The 24,568-nt window shown below is 25.2% G+C and overlaps 1 protein-coding gene across 1 annotated transcript in view; it reads right to left on the minus strand.

The window, feature by feature from the left end:
* Positions 1 to 1,416: 1,416 nt before the first annotated feature.
* Positions 1,417 to 24,568, minus strand: part of LOC119601181 (elongation of very long chain fatty acids protein) — a 39,328-nt gene continuing 16,176 nt past the window's right edge. Inside the window, exons 2-6 of the mRNA XM_037951939.1 lie at positions 11,926 to 12,063; positions 7,343 to 7,450; positions 7,187 to 7,267; positions 2,939 to 3,397; positions 1,417 to 2,872 (exon numbers count right to left, since the gene is read on the minus strand). Of these exons, the coding sequence (XP_037807867.1) occupies positions 2,675 to 2,872; positions 2,939 to 3,397; positions 7,187 to 7,267; positions 7,343 to 7,450; positions 11,926 to 12,063 (984 nt within the window). The 3' untranslated portion in view covers positions 1,417 to 2,674. The remainder of the gene's footprint in view (positions 2,873 to 2,938; positions 3,398 to 7,186; positions 7,268 to 7,342; positions 7,451 to 11,925; positions 12,064 to 24,568) is intronic.

Below are 24,568 nucleotides of genomic sequence, written 5' to 3' on the forward strand. Positions count from 1 at the left end.
GAATGTTATTTTTGTGGTGTTGCTTTTGGGGACTTGTTCGTTAGTTTTTATTGTGCTGCCATATTGTTTGTAGAAGAGTTCCAGCGATTTTTGGGGGCGCATATTTATTTGAAATTCGTAATTTTTCAAATATCGTAAAAATTCTCAAATGGTAATTTTTCAAATATCGTAAATTTTTCGTATATTTTAAAAATTCTCAAATATCGTAAAAATTCTCAAATATCGTAAATTTTCAAATATCGTAGTAAGTTTTTCAAATGTCGTTCATATATTTTAAATATCGTAAAAATTCATTCTCAAATACCGTAAATTTTTCAAATATCGTAAATTTTCCAAATATTGTACATTTTCAAAATTCTTAAATATCGTAAATTTTTAAAGTATCGTAAATATTTCAAATATCGTAAATTTTTCAAATATCGTAAATTTTCAATTATAGTAAATTTTTAAAATATCGTAAATTTTTCATATATCGTAATTTTGAAATATCGTAAATTTTACAAATATCGTACATTTTTAAATATCGTAAAAATTCTCAAATATAGTAAATTTTGCAAATATCGTAAATTTTTCAATTATCGTAAATTTTCAAATATCGTAAATTTTAAATATCGTAAGTTTTTCATATATCGTAAGTTTTTCAAATATCCTAAGTTTTTCAAATATCGTAAATTTTTCAAATTTCGTAAGTTTTTCAAATATGTATCGTAAATTTTCAAATATCGTAAATTTTAGGTATCGTAACTTTTAAGTATCGTAACTTTTAAATATCGTAAGTTTTTCAAATATCGTGAATTTTTCAAATTTCGTAAATTTTTCAAATATCGTAAATTTTCAAATATCGTACATTTTCATATATAGTAAATTTTCAAATATCGTAAAAATTCTCAAATATCGTAAATATCAAATATCGTAATTTTGAAATATCGTAAGTTTTTCAAATATCGTAAATTTTTAAGGTACCTTATACAAGTGAATATTCCTTGCATGTCCGAGTATATTCCCGGTTTACTCTATACTAGATTTAGCTCATGGGTATGTACTCGTGTTTCGGTCTACCTATCACGTGCTGTTGCCAACTCAACAGTGGCCATCCCATCTGCGTTGTTGTAAACGAAAGTGATGTTTTTTCATTTGGACAGTTAAGCAAAGGGGTCAGAGATTAGAGAACTTGTGGAAAGTGTTACCTGCGTGTAAGATGCACAAAGGGACGGTGGTGAGTCGTCTAATCAGCTCACCTTGTGATTGTAAAAGTACCACCGTGAAATAAGGCCAACAGGTGTTCATGTATAGGACTTCGACTTCTACTCGCAACAATTTCAAATCAAATTGAAAAGGTTATTTTAACTTTTGAAATGTTTGAAAATTGGCTTACTTACCGCCATTTCTAAAGATTAAATTTGTTTGGTAATAATATTTTTGTTTTTACAAAAAAATTCTTTATTCACATCAACTCCTTCTAACACAAACATCCAATAATTAAAATTTACAAACATTTCTTAAATATTTTTTGCGTGTTTTTCTTAATAATTTTACAAAAATAGTTTTCAAGAAAAATTACTACTACTCCCAGAAAAAATATATTTAAATAGATTAAAAAAATACAAAAGAAATTAACAAAAAAATTTTTTTGAGTAAATAAAGCGAACGAGTATATAATAAAGTTGTTCTTGTTTCAATTCTTTTGTTTTGTAAATTATAGGAGAATTTTCTGAGATTTATGTTTTTTAATATTAAAATTTCAGAATATCACACCTATTTTAAGTTTGGATATGTTCTTTTTTAATTTTAATTCATCTTGATTTGTTTAAATTATTATTAAGTATTAACTAAGGCTTAATTTATAGTTATTGGTAAATTATTTTTGTTTTCATAAAAAAAAGGTTTAAGCATAAAATGTTTATTTTGTGTTTTTTTTTTCTCTATTTTGCTTGCCACACAGTTTAACTTAAATTAGAAAAAATATATATTTTTGTAAAACCGTAAAAAATTGTATTATTGCAAAACTGATTTTAATAATAAAAACCCAATACAAAGAACAAACAAACAAACAGCACATAGTTTGATGGAATATTCCACATTAAGACACAAAACCATTAAAATTAAATATTACAGTGATTTCAATATTTGCAAAGAGGTATTTTTGGATTTAAGCAACAAAGTTATGGGCTTACTATATACATAGGTTAACAAATAGTAAATATTGCTACTTTTTATTACCAAGGAGATAAATTCGCTTAAGAAAAAGCTATCAAAATTTTACTATTTGGCTTTAAATTGTTTAATAAAGTTTATAAGTGTTCACATTGCTAACTATTTTTGCTTAATTATTATATGATTTTTGCCTTTGAGGCGGAACTTCTTTCTGTGCGGCTGTTTCGGTTTGGTTGTAGAGGTTTTGGTATTAGAGTTCTTTTTTCTGTTTTGATACCTTTGTTTGCTAATTGTAATTTAATTATTATTACATAATTATAATAAAATAAACTTACAATTAATAGATAATATTTTTAAAACTAAATACAAATTATGTTTATTAAAAAATTAATAAATTAATTATATAAAACACATACATATCATTATTTATATACGCACGCAACCGGCACGCCCTAATTAATTAATACGAACAAATAAAAATTCATTGAATTGAATTGTTATTAATTAAACATTTAATTAATTAATTATTGCCAGCAGCAAATACTCTTTGTCTCGTCGTTTTGGCAGTTGGTGATGTTAGAGAGGCATCGTCTAGTTTAGACATGGAATCGGCAAATTTGGTATTACCATTGACTTCTTTACTGAAAGCAGAGCCATTCGGATGAGATTTAATGGCACCATTGCTCTGGGAGTTGGCAGCTTTCAAGGCAGCTTTGTCCTAATGGAAAGAGTAAATTGTTATTTAATTTATACAAAATATAAATTTCAGTTTGTTTTAACTCACCTTTTCTCTTTTCAAATAAGCTTGTTTATAGAAATCGGAGAACAAGAAGTAGAACATAACAGCATGAGCTCCAATGAAGTAAGCAAAACCAATGGGATAATTGCAGTCATTTTTGAAGAACAATTGGAAGGAGTGGACCATCACCAAAACAAATTGAATCATTTGCAAGACAGTCAAGTACTTCTTCCACCACAAATACTTTTGAACCTTAGGACCCATGGCAGCCAACATATAGTAAGTGTACATGATAATGTGCACAAAAGTGTTGAGGAAACCGAAGAAGGTCGAATGGCCACCGGGAGTGAATTTAACACCCCACCAAACGGACACGGGCATAATACCATGATGTATCACATGCAAAGTAGAAACTTGATCGTAACGTTTGCGCATCACAAAGAAGAACGTATCAAAGAATTCGGTGAATTTTGAGAAGAAATACCACCAACAACCACGCGCCGTCTAGAAATAAAAACAAATAAATAAATAAACAAATTAATGATTGTTAATAAAGTAAATAATTGTCATCATGTAATAATGTGATTATGCAAAATAGTAATTGCTAGTGTTTTATTAAATAATCAAACAGTGTTAATTGTTGATTTTTATTATTTTAGTGTTAAATTTATCACAATGATCTACTGAACTCTTGATGAATTATTTTTTTTTATAAAAGAATAAATACTACGTAAGTTGTTTGTATTTGTTTTTATCATTTGCTTATTATTAATATTTATTTGAAATTTTAAATATTTGTTTAGAGTAAATACTAATAGTAATCAAAATACATTTGCTTAGAATTTATGTTTTTTATCACAGTTTTTTTTTTTCTAGAATTTATTGTGTAATCAGTTATTGGAACCCGCTTATGTTTAAAAAGTTCAAATAGAGAACAAATTCCAAAGTGAAATTTTAAATAAAATACTACGTAGATTTAAGAAATTATTTATTTAAAAAAAATGCGGATATTTGTTTAAATTAAATAATTTGTTACGACGTTGTTGCATAAATTGTTACCAAACCAAACAAATTAATAACAAATTAATTAGTTTCTAACACACCTTTTATTTGAATTAAAACAATTGCTAAATAACAAGATATTTTTTAAAATTAGAAACAATTTAATAGAAATAGTTCAAATTTAATAACATTGTCATGCTCCTTCGAGACTGTGTCTTTTCGTATGTAAATTTAAATTTGCGAACTTGTTCGTATCTCCGGGATTTATACCCTATATCATTATATCAGATATATGTACTTTCGGAAACTTTTCTATTTGAAGCCAGCAAAATCGGTCCCTGATCATGATATGTATAATATATATTTTGCATATGTATTTGCTTTATATGTTCGTTAAAAAGAAGAAAGATATTTTGGAAACCTAAGAAAAGATCATTGTGTTCGAGATATGTTCAGAAAATGTGATAAAAGATATGGGTTTTGAAATTTCACTCTTATCTCAAATACTTATGCAATAAACTGGGGATTTTTTGTAAATATTAAAAATATTTTATTTGGTTTTTTAATCATTTAATACTTTTAGAAAACTACGATTACTTTGCAACAATGTTGTTGTCTCTTCCTTATAATGATCATGATGTAATATAAACTATTACGATCTTTTGAAATAGAATTTTTACAATTTATAAAACTTGCGAAATAATAATAAAAAAATTAAACAAATAATATAAAATCTTGTAAATTATAATAACAAAAGCAAACATTCTATAATCAAATATTGTTATTGTTTTTTTCTGTTTCTAATTTTTGTTTAAATCCTGATGATTTTTAAAAACAATAGTTTATTTTAAGGGAAAATAACGTATTTTCTATTATTTAACACATATTAACACATATGTTTGCTTATTGTTTTCCAACGAAAGTTGTTAATTAAATTAATATTAATTAAAAAGATAAATTATTGGTTGTAAATAGGCATAATGTAACAATTAAACAATTTATTTGAAGCAATTACAATTAGTTATAATTTTTATTACAATTAAAATTTCTAAGGTAATTTGTATGAACTTATTGATGTTGTTTGGGGAAAGAATTTGCGGGTGTTTGAATTCTTAAGTATTTTTCAGAATTGGACTTTTATTAGTTATGGGCATGAAATTAAAGTGTTTAATTGGGGCGATTACAATTACGTATAAATTGTACTGCAAGTGGAAATACTATTATACTTAGCATTTTGTCAGAATTGGACTTTTATTAGTTATAGGAATGATATCAAATTAAAGTGTTTAATTGGGGCGATTTTGCAAGTCGAAATACTATTGTAATTTTGTATGAACTTTTTGAACTTGTTTAGGAACAAATTTGCACGTGTAGTTTTGCACATTGTTAAGTTTTAATTTTTTTCAGAATTGATTACTTATTTAATTGAAGCAATTAAAATTACGTGTTGACTTTCTGCTGTAAATTAGAAGAAATTTTTTTAATTGTTTGGTGAAAGAATTTGCAGGTGTTTGAATTCTTAAGTATTTTTCAGAATTGGACTTTTATTAGTTATGGGCATGAAAATAAAGTGTTTAATTGGGGCGATTACAATTACGTATAAATTGTACTGCAAGTGGAAATACTATTATTGTAATTTTGTATGAACTTTTTGAACTTGTTTGGGAATACATTTGCAGGTGTATTTTTGAGCTTTGTTAAGATTTAATTTTTGTAGAATTGAATACTTATTTAATTGAAGCAGTTAAAATTACGCGTGGACTTTCTTCTGTAAATTATATAGATTGAAATTGTTTTGGTTAAAGAATTTGCAGGTTTTTAAAGTCTTAAACTTTTTGGACTTTGACGAAATTGTGTATTTTTATTTACAACATTGGTGTTAAATATATTAATTTTAACAAACTATTTTGTTTTCACTCTAATATAAATTAAAAGTAGAGTTAGGCAAAAAGTTCTCTTCTCTAACTTCACACATTTGTAATAAAATCTCTCTCTGCTCTAACTCTCTCTATGGTCTAACGCTTCTTTTACATGATTTATATTTTCATTTCAGTTTCAAGCTAACAGTTGAGTTTAAAACAGTCATTGATCAATAGAGAATGACAAATATGCTATATGACAAGTATGAACTAAAAAACAAAGAAGCTACCAAAAGTACTAAATATGTTCGGTATTTTTTTCCGATCATCAAAATTTATTAAAACAACGTTTGAACTCGATAGACTAGATTATGGACTGATCTATGAACTAGTCCATTGACCTGACTAGTTTACTTACAAATCTGCGAACTAGTTTCTTGAATATAGTTGTCACTTTACCAAGTAATAAAAATAAATCTTTCTGGCCCTTTACATATGCTTCTTCAAACCCTAAATCTGCAAGTCATTTTCCATACTTTGAACCCAACAAATTTAATTATGGTAAAAATACAAACACCGTTATATTTTACATTTCAAAAAGGAAAGTAGTTTGAATATATTTGATTCGATTTGACAACTTTTTAAATATTACACATGTTTTTTTCTTCTTGTTTTTGTATAAATTCTTTAGAAAGTAAAAGAAATATAAATTTAAAAAAAATTCACAAAACTATAAACTAAATGATTAAGTAAACCTAAGATTTCATAAATCAATATTCATGAAATTCTCGAACATTTCTAAAATCATAGACTAACAAATAAGCATCCATAATTTATGCATAATAATTTCTTTATGTCTATTCATTGTTTTTTTGTTTGCAAAAATTTCTTTGGCGAATATGTTAATTTTTAAACAAAAAGTTATCTAAATAAAAATAAAGTGCCAAATAGCGGATCAAATTTTGAAAGAAATCTTTGGAAACTTGAAAGTTATGAGGAGTTCTAGAAGAAACCGAAAACCTTAACAAATTAAGTTCATAGAGAAATAGGGGCAACTTAAGTCTAATAAATGACACGTGATATGCTTTTTATAAAACCTGTCGGCTATAAACACGAGTTAGACTGGTATGAGCATTTGTCATAAACTTTTAATTAAAGTTTATAACAAACGGCCATATTGTTTTAGCCTTAAGCTAATAACCAAAAATTTACGCAGCCAGTTAAAACAGACGGTATGTCTCTTATATTATTCACACAACTAAATATGTATATTAAATATAGTATTTTTGTAAATTGTTAAAAATATACTATTTAAGAAATTAGCATAAAATGTAAATTAAAAATCTTCAATCAAAATAAAAATACTACCAAGAAAACAAAACAAGTTTAATTTCTACAATAAATTTATCATGTCAGACAAGAAAATACTTACTCTTAAGGCTTTGGGGGAATATGAATAATCTACAGGTTCGCATCTTAAATTATAACCATTTAACCAGCCACCAATACAGGACTGAAAAACAAATATTAAAAATGTTATAAATTAATTTGATAATGAATTTATTTTGAATATAAATGTGTAATTTACCTCATAAAATAACCAGGCACTAAATAGAACTTGTGCAAAATTGTAAACAATTAAAACTTTGCGTAATTCGAAAGGTTTTCTGTTTTCCATTAATTTGGGACCAAGTACCTAAAAATGTATAAAGAAATTATTAGTAATTATAATTTTAATATTTAATATATGGGTATATTTTTTAAAGATATTGCCTCATTTTATAACATTGAACCAAATATTTATTTAGTTTTCTTAACACCCGCCCTATAATTAAAATATTACTTTGTTTTACGTGTGAATCTTTTGCTTAAACAAATTTATAGTTCCTGTTTTAAGATTTTGTTTAGTGAATCATTGTAATTAAATTTCGTGATGATTAAAATACAAAAATATCTTGGGTTATTTTTTAAGAAATTTCATTAACATGATCTTGACATGATTCCAATTATTACATTTTATTGATGGTTATTCATTATTGATGGTTATTCATTATTGATGGTTATTCATTAAACTAACTAACTAACTAACTAACTAACTAACTAACTAACTAACTAACTAACTAACTAACTAACTAACTAACTAACTAACTAACTAACTAACTAACTAACTAACTACTAACTAACTAACTAACTAACTAACTAACTAACTAACTAACTAACTAACTACTAACTACTAACTAACTAACTAACTAACTAACTACTAACTAACTAACTAACTAACTAACTAACTAACTAACTAACTAACTAACTAACTAACTAACTAACTAACTACTAACTAACTAACTAACTAACTAACTAACTAACTAACTAACTAACTACTAACTAACTAACTAACTAACTAACTAACTAACTAACTAACTAACTAACTAACTAACTAACTAACTAACTAACTAACTAACTAACTAACTAACTAACTAACTAACTAACTAACTAACTAACTAACTAACTAACTAACTAACTAACTAACTAACTAACTAACTAACTAACTAACTAACTAACTAACTAACTAACTAACTAACTAACTAACTAACTAACTAACTAACTAACTAACTAACTAACTAACTAACTAACTAACTAACTAACTAACTAACTAACTAACTAACTAACTAACTAACTAACTAACTAACTAACTAACTAACTAACTAACTAACTAACTAACTACTAACTAACTAACTAACTAACTAACTAACTAACTAACTAACTAACTAACTAACTAACTAACTAACTAACTAACTAACTAACTAACTAACTAACTAACTAACTAACTAACTAACTAACTAACTAACTAACTAACTACTAACTAACTAACTAACTAACTAACTAACTAACTAACTAACTAACTAACTAACTAACTAACTAACTAACTAACTAACTAACTAACTAACTAACTAACTAACTAACTAACTAACTAACTAACTAACTAACTAACTAACTAACTAACTAACTAACTAACTAACTAACTAACTAACTACTAACTAACTAACTAACTAACTACTAACTAACTAACTAACTAACTAACTAACTAACTAACTAACTAACTAACTAACTAACTAACTAACTAACTAACTAACTAACTAACTAACTAACTAACTAACTAACTAACTAACTAACTAACTAACTAACTAACTAACTAACTAACTAACTAACTACTAACTAACTAACTAACTAACTAACTAACTAACTAACTAACTAACTAACTAACTAACTAACTAACTAACTAACTAACTAACTAACTACTAACTAACTAACTAACTAACTAACTAACTAACTAACTAACTAACTAACTAACTAACTAACTAACTAACTAACTAACTAACTAACTAACTAACTAACTAACTAACTAACTAACTAACTAACTAACTAACTAACTAACTAACTAACTAACTAACTAACTAACTAACTAACTAACTAACTAACTAACTAACTAACTAACTAACTACTAACTAACTAACTAACTACTAACTAACTAACTAACTAACTAACTAACTAACTAACTAACTAACTAACTAACTAACTAACTAACTAACTAACTAACTAACTAACTAACTAACTAACTAACTAACTAACTAACTAACTAACTAACTAACTAACTAACTAACTAACTACTAACTAACTAACTAACTAACTAACTAACTAACTAACTAACTAACTAACTAACTAACTAACTAACTAACTAACTAACTAACTAACTAACTAACTAACTAACTAACTAACTAACTAACTACTAACTAACTAACTAACTAACTAACTAACTAACTAACTAACTAACTAACTAACTAACTAACTAACTACTAACTAACTAACTACTAACTAACTAACTAACTAACTAACTAACTAACTAACTAACTAACTAACTAACTAACTAACTAACTAACTAACTAACTAACTAACTAACTAACTAACTAACTAACTAACTAACTAACTAACTAACTAACTAACTAACTAACTAACTAACTAACTAACTAACTAACTAACTAACTAACTCACTAACTAACTAACTAACTAACTAACTAACTAACTAACTAACTAACTAACTAAACTAACTAACTAACTAACTAACTAACTAACTAACTAACTCTAACTACTACTAACTAACTAACTAACTACTAACTAACTAACTAACTAACTAACTACTAACTAACTAACTAACTAACTACTACTAACTAACTAACTAACTAACTAACTAACTAACTAACTAACTAACTAACTACTAACTACTAACTAACTAACTAACTAACTAACTACTAACTAACTAACTAACTAACTAACTAACTAACTACTAACTAACTACTAACTAACTAACTTAACTAACTAACTAACTAACTAACTAACTAACTAACTAACTAACTAACTAACTAACTAACTAACTAACTAACTAACTACAAACTAACAACTACAACAAAAAAACAACAAACTAACTAACTAATACTAACTAACTACTAACTAACTAACTAACTAACTAACTAACTAACTAACTAACTACTAACTAACAACTACTAACTAACTAACTAACTAACTAACTACTAACTAACTAACTAACTAACTACTACTAACTAACTAACTAACTAACTAACTAACTACTACTAACTAACTAACTAACTAACTACTAACTAACTAACTAACTAACTAACTAACTAACTAACTAACTAACTAACTAACTAACTAACTAACTAACTAACTAACTAACAACTAACTAACTAACTAACTAACTAACTAACTAACTAACTACTAACTAAACTAACTAACTAACTAACTAACTAACTAACTAACTAACTAACTAACTAACCTAACTAACTAACTAACTAACTAACTAACTACTAACTAACTACTAACTAACTAACTAACTAACTACTAACTAACTAACTAACTAACTAACTAACTAACTAACTAACTAACTAACTAACTACTACTAACTAACAAACTAACTAACTAACTAACTAACTAACTAACTAACTAACTAACTAACTAACCAACTAACTAACTAACTACTAACTAACTAACTAACTAACTAACTAACTATCTAACTATCTAACTATCTAACTAACTAACTAACTAATCTTCCTCAACAGTATACACCTAATTAGCTTCTCATTATATACATACAAAAAATAATAAGATTTACATATTTATAATGTAAATCTTATTATTTTCTATAATTTACAAAAGTTTAGTTACTAAAATATTATAACTCATATAATGTTTTAGTTATTCCCCATATCTGCTTTAATATATTAAAACTGAATTAAAAACTAAATCCATTAAGAATCTTATCAAAAGCTATTTATTATGATCAATAAATATGACATTTGTTGTATATAAAATATGGCATTTTAAACTAACTAAATAATAGTGCAAAATTAAGTTTCTTGTAAAACACTATAACCTCTTCAGATTTTATAAATTCCCAGAATTTCTTAATGTCTTCTGTCATCAGGTGACCCTGAAAATTAAATTCTCTACTAAACTTGTTTCCTGATTTCTGTCGATTACAAGAAGAACCCAAAGACCTTTATTATTAGCTGTATAATAAAATTCTACAGCTAGAATAAATTGTGATTTGTAAACAAGTTTTGGCTTTTAAAACAAAGAAAGGAATCATCTAGAAAGGAATCTGGGCAAAATAAACAACCAACTTAAGATTTTTAACAAGTTGAAAGGAATTTTTTATTAGCTTTATTGTAATTGACCACAAAATAAAAGAATCGTATAAAAAACAAAAACAAACTAGAAAATAATAAGCAATGAAATGGAAACGATCAAGGCTAGTATAGAACTTTTAACTAAGTATTATGTATGTGTGAGTGAGTGTATATGAGCTTCTTAAGAACAAAACTAAATCTTTAAGCTTGAACTATAGTTAATAATGATTATTTTTCTAGTATCATTCAATATCTCTAAAGTTAATGATGCATTTAAAGGGGATTCCTTTTTTACAAAACAAAAGACTAGTATTACAAGATCATTTAACTCCACGAGTAGTAATTAACATACTGCACAATATTAAGTTAAAGGCGAATGATTCTTATTTACAAGTAAATAAATTTGTTTATTTTTGTTACTTTTTTTTTAATTATAGTGTTTGTGTCATTAATTATTTGTTTTTTATTTTACCTTTACAAAGTAGGCATATGTTAAACTGATGGCAATTGTGGGAAAGGGCGAACTCATAAGTGGAAAATCTCTCGTTCTGGGATCTGATTTATTGTCCATAAGATCTCGCCAGCCATCATAAATTGCTGTGGCAAAATTCTGTAATTATAAAAATTAAATGAAAAAATATGCATAAGTAAATAGTTTATATGTAAGTTTATATTTTTATATAATCTTATAATGACTAACAAAGATGTTAAGTAAATAATTGAAGATGAGTCTTAGTTTAAACATTTTAAACATTTTCTGGGAATATCAAGTCACATTTTAAGCCAAGTTAATAGTTTAATAGCTTGTTTCAATGGATTGGCATACAATTTATTCAATTTGATGATAATATTTCTGTGTGAAATACAAACTTCAAAATTTATTCAACTTTTTTCTAAAATTTTCTTTACAGGATATAAAAAACGTTCAAATCAAAACTGCAACTTACATATCAACTCACTTATTCTGTCATAAAAAAATGTGCTACAAAATATTTGTTTACATTTTGTTATAAAATATTTGTTTACAATTTGTTTTTGCTTCATAATCTGTAATTTATTAGCATCATAATATTTGTTTTGTTTTATTGATGGATTTATTGAAAAAAATTCCATAAATTAAATATTTTTATTTCATAAAATTATTAATAATATATTTACAATTGTAGTTGTTTATAATTTGATGTCAATGCTTTCATTGAGAAATTTCCATAACTGTAATGGAATATTTTGTTTAAATAAGAAAATAAATAATATTGAAAAAAACCACTTGTTTCATAATTATTAATTTGTTATAACAAAGACTAAAAACAATGAATTAAATTAAGATTTAATTTATTAAAGTTTAAAGGAATGTATTGTTTATTAATAATAAATAAATTTCTAAGCAGAAAATTAGTCGTCGTAAAAGTTGGACTTAGAACTTTTGTACTCTAAGAGTAAAATACGTAAATCGAATATACATTTAAGTAAATAAGTTTGTTCCTGCAAAGTGGAATTGACACCTTTGAACTTTAAGCTAAAATTACTTAGAACAACTCATGACTGCGTAATACGTCTTTTGTTCTGTAAACATGTAGCATAATCTGTGTACTTTTTTTGGAATTTAGTTAATTTATTTAAATGTTTTCGTTATTAGAAATTTTCTTTAAATTGTTTAAAGTATTCATTAATTGAATACACTGTGTGTATAGAACAGAGTATAAGAATTTTGTTTTATTCTTTATAATTTCCTGTTTTTATGTAATTTACCTTATTTAATAGTTTCTAAATGTGTTTGTGAGAATTATAGTTGCAAAATCAAAACAAAATACAATGACGTCACACAAGAGTTGCCAAAGTCTAATAAGTAAACAAAATTGTTGACATTGAATACCAAATTATAATATTGTAATAACAGAAAAAATACCCGTGAACAAAACACACTAATCAATAGATAATCGAGAGAAGAGTTAATAGATTAATCTATAGACTTGTCCAAAGACTATTCTAGTCAATGGATTAGTCCATAGATTGGTTAGATAACGTGGTAGTGCACTGCGAGCAAACAGTCAAGTAGATTCAAAGAGACTCCGTTTTGACCGGACCACTCCACTCGTCAGATGTAGTATTGTATAGTATTAGATCCAGCCTGAAGTAGTGAGAAATCTCAGGATATCATTAAGCTTAGATGCAGATATCTCACCAAGGTTAGATTAGTTCACAGACTAGCCAGTAGACTAAATAGTCAATAGACCAGTCATAGACCAGTCAAGAGACTAGTGAGTATACTAATCATTAAACTAGGCAATAGACTCGTTAGTTAAATAATCAATGGACTATATATATAGAAAAGTTCATAAACTAGTTCACTTTACCATAGATTAACTAGTCCACATACAACTCCATAGACTAATCCACAGACTTATTAATAAACTAATCAATCAAACAAGTCCGTTCAATAAACAAGTCTATATAGACTTGTCCCTGAACTAATCAATAGAATAGTCAACAAATTAGACCATAGACAAGACCAAAAACTAAATCATAGACTAACCTACAGTTTTGTCAATAAACTAAATCATCGATATATAATCTTAAATATATAATAAAATATCTATTGATATTTTATAGACCAGTCTTAAACTACTCCATTTGTTCATTGTCTATAAGTATATGTATTAAAAATCTTGTCAATAAATTATTACATAGAGTAGTATTTTAAATGCATTTAGTCAATAGAGTAGTCTATTAAGTACATTTATTCCAAAAAAGTACTCTTTTTATTAGAAATAAGTATTTGCCATTTAAAATGTTTCCCTGCCAGTTACAGACAAATAAACCGCAAGACTAACTAAGTATAACAGTTAAAATCTCTTATATTTTAGAAACATACATAAAAGAGAACATTCAACACTAACCAATACTCGGGCTATTGTTTTGTTTACAATTTCTTAACGGTATTTAATTGAGTGTTTTTTTTTTTTTTTTTTTTTTGTTGTAGACATATTTGTGAGGGGGTGTGAAGAAAATAAAAAAATAATTTTAAAACGTTTAACACTGCGTATGATTAATATGTTTTTTGCTAAATAAAAGAATTTTTTTTTAATTTCGTAATTTTAAATAGGAATGAATACTCTGTCTTAGTAATTGGAAAGAAATTTTATGTGAAATTTTAAATATATTATATATACTAGATTTGTTTTCTTAATATTTTGTTGAAATGGTATTTTTGACTTAAAATAATTGCAAAAACATTTGGAAATAAAAACAAATAAAATACTTTCTTTCTTAAGCAAATGAATAAAACATTTTATTAATTTGTTTCGTATAACTAAACCAAAAACATCGCATTGTTTATTTATATTTTTGAACTAAGTTCAGCGACTTCTTAGATTGTATATATACAAATAATTTAAACAAATTTAATTTATAAACAGAGCAATTTAAATGGAGTAAGCAAAGCATTTTAAATTCTGCTAATAAATTTAGTTTTTGAAAACTGATTTGTAATAGAATATTTTGTTTTTGTTGTTGTTGTTTACAAAACAACTATAGCAAATTGTGCTTAACATTTTAGCTACAATAACATACAAAATTATAAACAAAAATTTATAAAGCTGAAGTAATATATTGAATTAAAATCTTTGTTGAAATTATTATTACTTATAACTTAGATTGATTAATTTGATATATGCAAGTCGTTGTAAAGTTAATGTTATGGTTCTTTGCTTGATTTTGTAATGAAAAAACGCTGTTAATTTAAAAACAGATACAAAACTAATTTCAAGGTAATTACTGTAATTTAACTAAGCTGCTAGTATGTATGATGAAAGAAATCATGAAATAATTTCACTTTTTCATATTATTAAATTACAGCATCTTTTTTCTGTAGTAAATGAAAACTTTTTAAATTCTTTTAAAAACCTGCGTGTATCTAGGTTTTTTGGTGATTATTGTCACTTTTTTAAGATGTATGTGTGTAATGTTTATATAACGTAACTTTTAGAGATTTACTTTTAGGTTTGAAAGTTGTTTTTGAAAACCAAATAAAAAAAATTATTTAATTTTTGTGGTTTATTGTTGGTGTTTAAATAAAACAAATAAAACACACTCTCAACATGTGTTTGTAGGAATATAAACCCGTAAATTTATTTTAAGAAATGTACTGACAGGTCCATAAATTATTTGTTTTCTTTTTTTAATAAAAAGAAATTTTTGTCAAGAAATTTAAAAATTTAGTTTTTTCTTCATTTCCGTTAGGTATTTCACAAAATGTAAAGTTTCTCTCTCCTAACGGAAATATTTAATACTTGTACTTAAGATTTGTAATTAAACATATTTTCAATTAAATGTCATTAAAGACAAAACACGAAATTTTTAAAAAAATTTAATTTGATTTCAAATTTATGTTCTTTTAATGTTTTAATATAATTTAAATTTATTTTAAATTAAATATTATAAAAGGCAAAATGTGGTCTTTTGAAAAATCTAGATTTAATTTTACATAATTTGTACTGAATATTTTCCTTTAGTTTATTTTTTAATAATACTTTTATTGTTATATTTTTTTATATAGTTATTATAACTTACATACATACATACTAGTATTACTAGTTTTGTTATTGTTTTTCTTATGCATTCCTTAACAATTGTTTATTATAGTGCAAAGCAAAAAAGTTGTATATTAAATTAATTGATAATATTTAGTAACAGCTATTTACTGCCGGCATTTCAAGCATTAAATACGTATAAAAATTATTATAAATTCTAGAACAATTATTATTGTTTTTTTGCTACAACTAACAGTAGAATAGCAATTATATGAATTAATAAAAAAAAAATCCCACAGTAATTTGATAATTGCTTAAGATTTATATAATTAATAAATATTTATAAAAAATAAAAAATTAATATTACATAAGAAATTTCTGGATAAATACTTTAATTGAAAATTAACCACTAATATGCTATATATAATTGCTAGGTGTTTTGATTATCGTTATTTTACTTTAGGAATGGTTAAATGACGTAGGTTTTTCTTAATACAAAAACAATTTCATTGAACTTTGTATATTTGTTTTCAACTACAACATGCAATTCTAGCCGGTTCTAAATTAAAATAAGTAAGAGTTTTATATTCGGCTCTGGCGAATCTTATATACCCTTCATCGTAGAGAGAATTTAAACAAAAGTAAAATGTATTTCATTACAAAAACAAAAAAATAAAAATAAATTTAGTTTCTTAGATTTAAAATTTAATTTTACATCATATACAATCTTCCATCTCTGACACTACCGTTAAATTTGGCAATAACTAGAGTCTAATATATGTATGTATATTACGTTTTGTTCTACATAAAACATATGAATCTATATGTTGTTGTTGTTTTCATTGTATTTGTATACAACGACAAGTTTTCTGACAATATTTCCATCGATTGTTTTGAAATTTTTGCTCATATATGCGTTATTTATGGAGCAATTTTACGAATTTTAAACAGCAAACTTCTTGAAATCACACTTGAAAGAATTATTTAAGATTTGGAATCCATAGATATGTGGGTTCTTCAACAAACATAGGGAATTGAAATTAGATCACTTGTTCCCGAAAACCGCATATTTACACGCAACAAACGTCATTTATTAATAGCACATCTATTAGTGGTCGCACAATGCACTACTGAGAGCATTCGTTCTTTTATCATACTGTACGTGAGTGGAACCGAGGTTTCATCTGTCACCTGAAATGTGATTTGGTTTAAATCGAATATCCTCCCTCCTATAACAAAATTAAATTTATTTTCAAGGCTTACGAAGCAAGTCCGAAAGACTCGTAATTATTCTTTCGAATAATCAAAAGACTTAAGAAACAAACGTGATTTAACAGGAAATAAATGCTTATCCAAAAGACTTATGAAACAAACTTTTCTTACAGTACAATATGGCGCAATACAAAAAGACTTAAGAAACAAACATAAAATAAATAGAGAAACATAAACATTAAAAAACTTAAGACACAAACATTATTTTCAAAACAATACGATTGTAAGGAAAAAGATTTAAGAAGCAGACTTAGAAAACAAACATGACTAAACAGGAAATGAATGCAAAGATTTAGGAAACAAACTTTAAATTGAAACATAATTAGAAAAATACAAAATAATTAAGAAAAAACTTTAATTTAAGCCTATTAGTGATAAAAATAAATATTTTTATGATATTTAAAGTTAATTTATAAATAATTGTAATCGCTTAAAAAAATACATATTTCATTAGAACAAAACATCAAAGTGTTAAATAAAAATTAGCTAGCAGACTTAACAATTAATAACAATTATAAACCAGCAGAAGTTGAATTAATAATTTAAAAAAAATAACCATTAAAAAGAATAAAAAATATATAAAATTTAACAAATATTTGAAATAAATCATATTAGCTGTCTAACAGAAACAATGAAAAAAAAACGTTATACAAATTACAAATACAATAAAACGGTTATGGTTGGTTAAAGTTAAAACAAATTTGTAGCTGTTTAAACCTTTTTTTGCACATTTTAAATTGTATAAAACTATTTGTACTGTCAAAATACCAACAGATTAACTAAAAAAAAAATAAAACACAATTATTACTATATACTACATAACTACATATGTATGTATGTAGGTAAGTATGTACCCACTTACATTTACCTAAGATGACTGTTTTATTTTTTAAAGTTATTTACTATTTCTGCTGTTTTTCCTTCATTTTTAACGCGTGTGAATTTTGGTTTTTTACAAATTCATCAACGCTAATTTAACAACTTAAGAAAAAGGGGGTCACTAAGTTATTAAATACATACAGCGAGAAAGGTAGTGAAACAAACTATATTAGTTATTGTTAATAAATGACTAAAATAAGTTACACAAAAGCATGGCAAATAAAACAAAATTATAAACAAAATCATTAATAATAAAATATTTCATAATAATGTTTATCAGCTCTAAACAAACAAAAAAAATTATTTATGACAACAAGAATTCCTCTTTTCGAAATGAAGTTTGTTTTTCTGTAAAAAACTGCACAATCATTTTTAAACAAAAGATTCTGTAGACAAGTTTTAGTCTTCTTAATATTTTATTCTTGGAAATTTTATTAGAGACATAAAATTCCTATAAATAGCTAATACATAGTTTGGTTTATTTCAATATTTAATTTTTATTATAAAAATTTTATATTTTTTTCCTTTTATGTTACTAAGCCCGCTTTAACTTATAATGGACTTTAGAACTTAGCTTTACTAATGCATTTAAGATATTTATTTTTAAAAAGGTTTCAAAACTATAATTTAAATTTCTGTTTTTTTAACTTATCAACAACAAATATTTTTTACGGTTTTGAGTTTAAAAGAAGAATTTTTTGAACATTTCTTTTTTTTTTTGCAAAAATAAACTTTTTTTGTTGATTTAATTTGAACTTTTGGCTTAATGAATTGCTTCGAAAGATTCTAGAAATATTTTTTTATTTCTTATATTTGTTGTTTATTTAAATTGACGTAAAACTGCTAATTTCTTTATTTTTTTTGTGGTATTGTTATTAAATTGAAAATGTGTTTGCAAAAATTTTTTTTTTGCTTTAGGTAAATTTATAAATAATAGTAGAAATTTTAAATAAAATTTAGATAAATAATAAGTAAAAGTAAATAGTTTTAGACTTTAGACTAAGCAAATAATAACTAAAAAAACTTAGTTATGAGAGAGCAAAGAAAGAATTTATTTGTTTATATTAGAAAAAAACGTAAATAACTTATCAGGGGATGAAATCTTCAGCACATTTTGACAATGAAAAATAGATCAGTATTAGACTAGTGCATAGATTATTCCAGAATTTAGTCAATAGACTCTACTTGCCAACAAATCAGTAGATATTGACAAATAGACAAATCAAAATATTGCTTCATAGACTAATCAATAGGTGAGTCAATAGACCTGTCGTTAAGCTAGTCAACAAATAGTCAATAACTAGTTTCTAGGCTAGTCAATTGAATAGTACCTGAGATAGTCCATAAACTAGTACCTAAGCTAGTCATAAGCTAGAAAATAGACTAGACAATAGACAAGTCCATAGACTATTTAATAGATATGTCCATGGGCTACTCAATTGACTAGTCACAAGTATAGTCCATTGACTAATCCACAGACTATTTCAAAGACTAGTCCATCTAAAGACTTAACAAATGGCTAGTTCGTTGGCTCTTATATAGACTATTCAATAGGGTAGTATATAGACTAATCTATGGACCAGTAAACAATCTCAAGACTTATCAAAGGACTAGTCCGTAGGCTCGTATATACACTAATCCATAGACTTGTGATCAAAAGACTTGTCCATAGGCTACTATGTATTTAGACTGATCAAAAGGCCAGTCGATAGCCTTTTATAAACTTGTACCTACTTGTACTGTACAATAAGCTAGTGAATAGTCTAGTCAATAGACTAGACAATATACATGTCCATGAACTACTCAATTAACTAGTCACAAGTATAATCCATTGACTAATGCGCAGACTAGCTAAAATAATAGTCCATCTAAAGACATATCAAATGACCACTTCGTAGGCTCTTATATAGACTGTTCAATAGGGCCGTATATAGACTAATCCATGGACCAGTGATCAATCTCAAGACTTATCAAAGGACTAGTCCATAGGCTCTTATATAGACTAATCCATGGACTGGTAATCAAAAGACTAGTTCATAGTCTCATATATAGATATAAAGACTGGGTTATCAAAAGACTAGTCCATAGTCCATGTATTTAGATTAGTCAAAAGGCTAGTCTATAGCCCATCTAATAATTAATCTACGGCCAAGAGTTAGACAATCCAGATGCGCAATTTAATACTTTTATGAAAACAAATTTTTAGGTGTAAAAATTTTTTTACATTTGAATGAATTAATTAAAAAATAAGTGTAAATATTTTGAAAAATACCAGATTTTTATAACAAATTCTCAATATGTTAATGAAACTGGTTTCAATAATTAACAATTGTTATTTTATTTTAAAACAGTTAAACCCAAACAACAGCTAATAAATTATTTAATATTTAAAGAAAAAAAACATTCAATCAATTTTTAAAATTATATTAACTAATAAACTAAAAACTTGACACTTTTATATCATATAAAATCGAAACTATATTTTCTATTAAAATGATTTACAATTTGATAATAATGAATGTTAAAATTGTTTGAAATGTGTAATTTAACAAGTTTCACAAAATTTGTGACTTGTGACACAATCACCTGTCAAATAGATGAATGGACATATACAGTGAAACAATAAAAATCGCTATACATAAAACTATACATTCCGGCAGTCAGTCTCAACGTAATAATGATGAATAATACTGCTGATAATGTTGCTGACAACAATAGTGATGCTGTGAATTTACTGAAGAGAAGCTGATTTGTATGGTGTAAAAAAAGATGTTAAAACTACTTAAAATTTAAAGAAATATTTATTTTTTTTTTTTTTTTTTTTTTTTGTAAACATAAAAGTAGTGTATAATCACAAGGCCATCTCAAGTAGCTTAACAAATTCGATTGTATGTAGTTTTTTTCTTTCTTTGTTTATTACTTAAAAGCTGGGAGTCACTACTTATAGTTTTTATTTTTATTATTTTTTTATTTCTTGGTAATTTGTTATGTTTATTTTAGTTGACCGAAAAAAAAGTAAATAACAAAAATAGTTATCAAATACAGTCATTTTTCAAATATTTAATAAAAACTGTTTAGATTTAGGTTTAAATACAAATACTTTTACACATTCAAAGGAAGTAAAGGAGGGTGCTAAACTTTAAGCCGAATAATCTCTATAATTCTTAGCATAATTTGTAATTTTAAGCCAGTAGTGCCTGTTAGCGTCTCAGTTAATGACTTCAATTAAAACTTTATATTGATTAATCTAAGCTTTATAACTTTTAAAGGGGAACTTTCGTAAATAAATTTTATAAAATCACCACACCTCTAGCTGAACTTAATGCATAAACTATTTCAATTATAAATCATGGGAATGTTAAAAATGTTTGTTTCTAATTTTTGAAAAAATACCATATCGTTTTTAAAACCCTTTTTTATTAACCATTTTATTGAAGAGAAGGCGATTATATGCATTTTAGTTATGTATCTGTTTCTTTTTTAGGCGGAAGTCTTTAATTTTTTGTTTGTAGAGGGTTTGATTATTCAATCTTTGTTTTTATAGAAAATGTCTACAAATGTTGTTGATGCTGTATGTCTCATCTTCAATGAACTTCAATTGAAATTTCTCACAAAAAAAGTATATATATATGTATGTACATATATGGGTAATTGTTTTGTTAGCTTTTTGTTACTTTATCTAAAAGAAGAAAAAAAACTCATCAGCAACCTCATGTGGAGTTTTTATTTATAGTGTTTTTTGTTTGTCTATTTAAATACATTTAATGCTACTATTAACCTAAAGAAATAATTGATATTTCAACACTTTTACTTTCATTTGCTTAATAAAAGCCGCAAAACTTTACAAATCCTCAAACAAATCAAATACGGCGGTAAAAAGTATTTTTTGGGGAAAAAATCAGCAGTCTTTTAAATGTTTCAAAAAACATTCACACATACATACATATTTATGTATTTTATTTATAAATGACTGTGAATATTTATGTCAAATCTCAAGCACCTTTAAAAATGATTTGAGAAAAAAACGAAAACATCATAGTTGAGATATGTAATAAATAATACAGAAAATACAAGACAAAAATGCTGCAATTTATTACCAACTATGCAAACTACAAACATATGGGCATGAGTAACAGTAGGAACAATTAAGCTAAATTTATATATAAGAGTTTACAGCTTTCAACACTTTCTGGCTGTAAAGCTTGAATGAATTTTACATAAAAAACTTTAACACCAAAAGTTTTTAAAGCTTTCTTATAACAAAAGCTTTTGAAACTGCTTTATGTCAAAATCTTTTAAAGCTATTTACATCAAAAGCTTTTTACACAAAAAAATGTTAAATCTTTTTTACATTAAAAGCTTTTAAAGCTGTTTTACATTAAAAGCTTTTAAAGCTTTTTTACATTAAAAGCTTTTAAATCTTTTTTACATTAAAAGCTTTTAAAGCTTTTTTACATTAAAAGCTTTTAAAGCTTTTTTACATTAAAAGCTTTTAAAGCTTTTTACATCAAGTGCTTTTAATATTTTTTTAACCTAAAATTTTTTAACAAAAAAGCTCTTGTGTAAACAACACCATTTTTAGACTAAAAACTTTTTACCAAGCAAAAAAAAATTTTTTTTCAAAAAGCTTTTTATGTTTAAAAAGTTCATTAACCAAAAACAACTTTTACTATTTTAAACTTCCTTGCAATATAACAATTGCTGGCTTAAAGAATTTTTTGTCAAAAAGTTTTTTCACTAACAAAATTATTTCTTTCTTCACTAAAAAAACTTTTCTGAAAAAAAAATTAAATATTGGATAATTTACAAAAAAAATGCATTTTTGAAAAAGTTCTTTACGCTTAAAAAATTAACTAAGAAGTTTTTTCATAGAATTACAAAACATTTTTAAATCTATAGCTTTTTTTGTACATAAAAAGCTTTTTTAAAAAAGCTGTTTTATATTATGAGTTTTTATGGAAAAATTAAATTTTTTTAAAAGCTCAAGTTTAAACTTAAAAATTAAATAATTTTTCATATGAAGGACTTTTCCCCACCGAGTATTTCTTTCCATTCAAAATTTGTCAATAGAAAAACGTTTATGGAAAAGCTTTTTTTAATAAATATCTTTAAAAACTCAAGTATAAACTTAAAAACTCCGCAAAAAGATTTGTTTTACAAAGATAAAAAACTCTTTTAAAATAAAGCTCCACTGTTCATAACACAAGTATATATTTCTTGAAAACTAAAAGTACTAAAAACACTAATAATGAAATGGGAAGAGGAAAACCAAAACAAAAGTTAAAGAAAAAATATCAAAATACGAACAAATGAACAAGTTTTATAATTTTCTATGGTAAACCATGATTTGTTGATGATTTAGTAATTTTTCATTTATTACAATCTGGTGGTGAATAATAGAGTTTACAAACAATGGACCAACACTTTCAAACAAACTCCTCTTGGATGCTGTAATCATTAAGATTTAAGACATGAGTATTAAAAAAACTGGCAAACACTGGGAGGCAAGTAAACACCCGTAACACAATTAAAAAGCGAAAACAACAACAGACCCAGACTCAACAGACACACTCACACATTCACATTTATAGGTCAAGTTGAATTCAATTGATTTTCAAATGATGGCGGTCTCTCTGGATGTTGTTAAAAGTTGTCTAGATGTCTGTCGGTTTCAACGACTGGATTTTTGTTTTTGTGTTGTTGCCTTTATATCTTGTTTTACTATTTCACTTTCGTTAAATTCAGTTTCCAATCTTTTTTCAAATTTCAAATTAGTTTAAAAACTTTTATTTTCATTATGAATACTTAATGTTGTTGATGTGAGGAACAGCAATGTGCTGGCTGCTGTTGCTGACTTGCTTAATGATCATAATGAAGCTGCTGTCTCTGCTGAAGATGACGATGATGATGATGATTTGTTTTTGCTGCATATGAAACTACTTTTACTAGTTTTATTTAATTTTTTTTTTTTCAATATTTTCTCGATTTAAACTTTTTTATTGTGTTGATTTTTTTGGTATTTCTAAAAGGGGGTCGTTTATTGTAAAAGAGTTGAAGAAGAGTGCTGTTTGGCAGTGATACAAGTTTTGACCGCTTCAAAAGCTGCTTATGCAACAAACCTTCATAATATTTAAATTTTCGTTTTGTTTTTGTTGTTTTTTTTTTTTTTTTTTTGGTTTGAAATGAATTCATGATTTTTAATTTATAAATATATTCATCCCAAAATCTATATTCCTACACGCGTTTATTTTTTCACTTCTATTTGAGAAAAGTATAAGTATGACTTAATATATATTTTTGACTTATAATGGAATGCAATTTAGTTTATTTAATAAACCTGATTTTAATCTTCTACCAAAAAGTATTATTATTTAAAATATAGCATATTTTATGTTTATTTCTGTCAATTCAGACAGTAGTTTAACTAATAGATTT

Source organism: Lucilia sericata, unplaced genomic scaffold, assembly GCF_015586225.1.
Source record: "Lucilia sericata isolate MDLA Ls3-8-SP2 unplaced genomic scaffold, ASM1558622v1 Contig000147F_arrow, whole genome shotgun sequence".
Taxonomy (NCBI): Eukaryota; Metazoa; Arthropoda; class Insecta; order Diptera; family Calliphoridae; genus Lucilia; species Lucilia sericata.